We start from the raw sequence: 5,837 nt of genomic DNA, 5'->3' as shown, positions 1-5,837 counted from the left end.
CGTTATTCCCACAAGTCCATTCATTTATAGGGGCAAGGAGGAGGCTCAACATGCCCCTTCCCAGCTACTCTTTCCAGAACTGTGTTCCACCACCGTCAGCGCATTATCTTCTCAGTGAGCCCTCCCCACCTGCACCTGCCTTCCTGCCTGCCTGCCTGCCTTTGTTCATTTAACAAAAGTTGATTGAGGGTTTACTATATGGCAGAAACTTTTCTGGATGGTGGGGGATAAAGACACGACAGACATAGACATGAGTTCCCGCCTTCGTGGGCCTTGCATTCCTGGTAAGGGAAGTCAGAGAAGGAAAGACAGAAACATAGGATCTCACCGGCTGATGAGGGCGCTAGGGACAAGTTCATCAGGGAGCCCGAGGGGGCTTGGGAGGGGTTGGCTGCGGTTTCAGGTAGGTCATCAGTGAAGCTGTGTAAAGATGTGAGGGTNGCCGGCAGTCAGCATAGAGCCCGACGCAGGGCTCGAACCCACGAACCGCGAGATCATGACCTAAGCGAGAGTCAGACACCCGACCAACTAAGCCACCCAGGCGCCCCGAGAATCCCTTTTTATTGTGAGTGAGACGATAGAACATCAGAGCCCTCGGAGCAGAGCAGTGATGAGAGCTGCTTTTNGCCTTCTCACTGTTTTTGCAAAGAAGATGTTTCAGGAGGTGTATTGGCTGTCGCTTGCTGCATAACAAACAAGTCCAAAAGCTGGTGGCTTAAAACAGTGATTTATAATTTTTCATGGTTCTTTGCATTGGCCGGGCAGCCACTCTGCTGGCCCCACTCGTGTAGTGCTGGTCTCTCTCTTAAAAATGAGCTCGGCTGGAGGCTCAGGAAGGCTGGAAGGTCTGAGATGGCCTCATACACATTTGGCAACTGGTGCTGGGTCTTGGTAGTTCATTCACCTCCATTCTCTGCTTGTGGTTCTAATCCTGGCAGACCAGCTTGGTGGGCAGCGTTCTGGGAGAGCGAAGGTGGAAGCTGCAAGGCTTAGGCTCCGGAACTCACAAGGTCAGTTCTGCCTCGTGGCCATGGTCAGATCATACGCAGATCACACGGTCAGCCAAATGCAAGGGGGCGGAGGAATAGACTCCTGCTGTGCGTGAGAGAAATGACGAAGGCACACGTGTAGTGGGAAGGGAGGGATTTGTGGCTGTTCAATCCCCAGGGGCAAGACCAGAAGTAGGGAACGGGAGATGCCTGTAGTAAATCAGGGAAGAGCTGATGGTGGCCTGAGCCCAAGTGGTGCTGATGAAAATGAGGTGATGTCAGAACCTGGACTTAGTTTCCAGGTGGAGCCAACAGCCTACCTCCGCCGTTTCTGTCGCCAGAGCTCTTGCTGCTCCACTCCCAGTTCTAGCTGCTTCCCCTTGCCCTCACCCNCTTGCGGCTCTGTGTCTCCCCTCCTCTCTCCGCCCGCTGCATCTGCCCTCACTCCCTGCCAGCCTTTGCTCATCACCGCCACCCTGGTCAGTGCCATTTTTTTTTACTTTCTTGCCAGGAGTGTTCTGACAGCATTCCAAGTAGGCTCTGTGCTTGGTGGCTCTCAAGTCTATCCTCGTAGATTGAACCACTATGCCTTGTTCCTCCAAAAGCTCAGAGACCCACCGTGGCTCTCCGTTCCCTGTTAAAGAAGAATTCCAGCTGCTTCGATCACCATTCTAGGTGCTCTGCAAACTTTCTCCAACCCACCCTGAGCCCCACTGCCCACTACCTGATACATGGCCAGCTCACCTGAAGTTTCTTAGGACTTCTGCAGACTCCCATCGCTGTTCCTGCCATTTGCTGTGTTGGAGGTTTCCTTTCCACATCTCTGTCATGGCGCCTCTTTCCATCTTCGTGCCATATCTCAAGCTTCTAGAGGTGGCCCGAGTTATCTTCTGTGAGCCCCTCTAGACTTGGATTTGTGTAGTTTTGGGATACTTCTCACACTCACGATTGTGTTTTCCCTAGTTGCACTAGTCGTGTGTGGATCTTACTACCTCTACCATGGTATGGTTTCTTGGAGGGCAGGGACCTTGTTTTATTCTTAGTTAATCCCCAGTGGTGCCTGACGTACTGTATGATAGAGAGGAGTCGCTGGAGGTGTTCAGGGGCAAGTAATGTTGGGTGGAGCCGAAATAGGAAGCTGTGTTCCCACCACAGGGAGTAGCCAAGAATTCAGCCCTCAGGTAAGGAAATGACTGCGTGTGGCTCCCTCACGAAAGTCCTAGGAGCCTTTCTCCATCCACTTCAAAAGGCAGTGGATACAGGGACGAGTGAAGCTTAGTCTCCGGGATGGTGAGACCCTGGGATCATCTCACACAGGGCCTCAGGCCCTAATGTGGAACATGGGCACAGGGAGGCAGGGGGCTGGTAAAAGGCAAGCCTGGGACTGCAGTCCTGACTCCAAGTTCAAGTCTTGTCTGCCCCTAGGCTGGGCCTGTTTGATTTATGGGAAAGAGGCAGAGAGAAGTCACCATCTCTGCCCTCTTCCTAGATAACGTTTGATAGTAAAAGAAAGTGAAAAAAAATATCAAATACCATAGGACATAGGGAGGGGGAAGGTTTTTCAATTGTATTGGAATTTTATTGGGTAGGGTTGGAATGACTTCCTTAGTGTCCTCTGGCTCATTGGAGCTTACTTGTATTATGCCCCGAAGTTCATTAAACTAAATTTTAATGGACTTAAACGACAGGTTCTCCCTTCCACAGTTACTATTTTGTTGGTGTTTAACTCTGTTGTGGTCACATGAGTGATCACATTCCTCCTGGTTTACAAGTCTCTGGTATGAACTATGCCACTTAATGACATTTCAGTGTCATTACTTCACCGATCAAATTCTTTTGTCCCAACTGTGATATTTCCACTCACTCATGGAAGGGAAAGAAGCTTCTTATGTATAGAAAAAAAAAAAAAAAGAATAAGAGAATTAAAATGGCACTCTTCAAACTTGAGGTGTGGAAATGGTGTTCTCTGTTTTGCATGCTGGTCTTTACCCCAGTGTGACAGACCCCTGCTCCTCTGTCACGCTGTGCTACTACTCTCAGAGTGATCTGGGGGCCAGGATCCTGCCAGTCCTGCTTCGTATGGGAAAAAATGACTCAATTTTGTGATAGAAGCAAACAGCCGGCAGAGGAATAGCCTGCAATCGATGGAATTTCCGTGTGGCAAAAAATGCTCCGTGTACAGATGGAGTTTAACTTGTAAAATGTGATTTGGACATCAAATTGTGAGCTGCTTTGGGGGATAGGGTTATAAAAGGTTTTAAATGTCTTTTGTGCACTTTAATATAATTTCCTTATTTTTTACAATGATCCTGGTTTTTTCATCAAAAAATATAAAACTACGATGAAGAAAATTTTTTAACTTCTCAGTGTTAATATTATGACATTTTTAAGAAGCTATTTGAGTGCTTGTGTGTAGTTGTGTGTGAAGAAGGAGGGATCTAGAAAGCAATCAACTGGTAAGAAAAAGTTCATGAGAAGATGGGCTTGTGCCATTATNGGGGAGACACAGAATCTGAAGGAGGCTCCAGGCTCCGAGCTGTCAGCATGGAGCTCCACATGGGGCTCGAACTCACAAACCATGAGATCATGACCTGAGCTGAGGTCAGACACTTAACCGACTGAGCCACCCAGGCGCCCTGTAAGTAAAGTTATTTTTGATCACAGATGTTGATGTGCTTTGGTAACACAAATTCAGCATTAAAAATTACCTTCAAATAATTAGCCTTTTTGGTTCGAAAGGAACAGTTACTCTCTGGTAGCGTGGCTGAGACGGTAGCCAACATAAGATGCATGCTTTTTCCTCTAAAGTCTTGCATGATATGATGGAAACTAGAAATAATTGTCATAACTTCATCTAAATTTCAAATTCTTAAGGTGTCCGGCTAAACAGTTTGTTGGGAAGAAAAGGGAGCCTGGAGAAAATGAACAATTACTGGGACGTGGGTCAGTTCTTCAATGTCAGCATGTTGGCCAACGATGTCGGGAAGGCCGTCCAGGCAGCAGAGAGGTTGTTCAAACTGAAACCGCCAGTCTGGTGAGTCATGTCCGTGTGTGGCCATCACGTCTCTCAATATCTGATCTTGTTCTCAAGGGTTTTCTCCAGGGAGGAGTGGGGTGACTGCAAAAGACAGTAACAATTGCTGTGTTTCTCCCTCTGACGTCTTCATTAAAGCAAAGTTAGGGCAGAAGGAACAGCTCCGAATGCTCACTTGGTTTTATGTGACGGGAGGGAAGGACAGACAGACAGGCACATACATGCGCAGAATACGTCCCTACACACTCTGTCTCCAAGAGGACACTCTCATTCTTACTGATTTCTTCAGGTCGTCATCTTGGTCCTCAAGAACAAAACCTAGTCGTGAGAAAGCAGGTGGTAAAGCTAAAAGCCCACCCAGAAAGTGATCAGCATCCCACATGAAAAGTAGAACTAAACAACCAAGATGTGGTCAAGAAAATGGTGGCAAAGCAGTGGCCCTAGCTTAGCCCATCTTAGCCATGAAAATGGCAGGAAAGAACGCTAGGAGGCATGGGCGTGTGGTCACAGTTTATCATAGAATAAGAAAAGCGAATTGAGGCTATAGTTCCTCTCAGTGGTTCTCAGACTTCTCCGTGTATCAGAATCAGCTGTGTTGATTACCACGCAGACAGCTGGGCCCGCCCTTAGGGTATCTGGTTCCAAAGGTCTAAGGTGGGGCCTGAGAATTTGCATTTACAAATGGCAGTCTGATGCTGCTGGTCTGGGGACCACACTTTGAGAACCACTGTTCTCTGTGGTCTTTTAAGTAATCTGTGTTTCGTATGGGACTCAGAGCAACATCTGTGAGAGGTGGGCAATAGTTGACTTGCCCATAGACATGAAGCTCCATAGAGTCGTCATTATGTCGGGGCACCTGGGGGGCTCAGTTGGTTAATCGTCCGACTTTGGCTTACGTCATGCTCTCATGATCCATGAGTTTGAGCCCTGCGTCAGGCTCTGTGCTGACAGCTCAGAGCCTGGAGCCAGCTTCAGATTCTGTGTCTCCCTCTCTGTCTCTGCACCTCTCCAGCTCAAGCTCTGTCTCTCTCTGTCTCTCAAAAATAAATGTTTAAAAAAATTAAATAAAAAAGAATCGTCATTATGTCCTTGACTCCTGTGGTCTCAAAGTAGATGCTTGTTAGATACTTGTGTAATTAATAAATGTATGATGGATTTTCCCTTGAAATATCAACAGCAGCAATCTCGGGGAGCCTTATAAGAAGTTTTTAATGTGTTTTTCCTTATCTCTTTTTCTGATTTGTCTAAAATGCATTTGGATTACACACATAATTTAAAATTTTTTACTTCTTTTAAAATTTATTTCTGAGAGAGAGNGCCAGAATCTCTTCAGATATTTTTAGTTGGACCTTACTTCTTGCCAGTCTGAAGGACCTAAATTTGATCCCCAAACTGTATCACCCTCTTGAAATTTTTCTGAGGCTGAGCCAGTAGGGAGTCAGGCGGAGTCTCCAGCCTTCCTGGAGTGGCTGCTGCTTCCAGAATTCTACTTTTAAGGCACTTTGCTGCACCCGAGCTAGACAGAGCTGACTCGAGGGAGGCGACAGCCAAGCCTTGAATACGTTCTAATTACATTAGCACCTACACCGACTTACAGCGTTGCGACCTGATTTTGTAGGTCCGACACCACCCTGAGGTTTGTGATTCGCTAGAAAAACTCACAGAAATCAGAAAAGCTGTCGTACTCATGACAGAGGTTTATTACAGTAAAATTACACAGATTGAAATCAGCAAAGGCAAAAAGCACATAGGACAGAGTCCAGGAAGGAGGAGGTATAGGCTTCTAGTTGTCCTCGCCCAGTGGAGTGGCAGGG

General features: G+C 47.1%; 1 protein-coding gene across 1 annotated transcript in view; it reads left to right on the top strand.

The window, feature by feature from the left end:
- MAP3K15 (mitogen-activated protein kinase kinase kinase 15) overlaps positions 1–5,837 on the top strand; it is a 130,449-nt gene that overhangs the window by 77,340 nt on the left and 47,272 nt on the right. The window contains 2 exon segments of the mRNA XM_077769493.1: positions 2,984–3,066; positions 3,864–4,023. Coding sequence (XP_077625619.1) covers positions 2,984–3,066; positions 3,864–4,023 — 243 coding nt within the window.

This window comes from Crocuta crocuta, unplaced genomic scaffold, assembly GCF_008692635.1.
Source record: "Crocuta crocuta isolate KB4526 unplaced genomic scaffold, BGI_CrCroc_1.0 scaffold312, whole genome shotgun sequence".
NCBI lineage: Eukaryota > Metazoa > Chordata > Mammalia > Carnivora > Hyaenidae > Crocuta > Crocuta crocuta.
The sequence above is the reverse complement of the archived record's forward strand: the minus strand, read 5'-3'. Positions and strand labels throughout refer to the sequence as shown.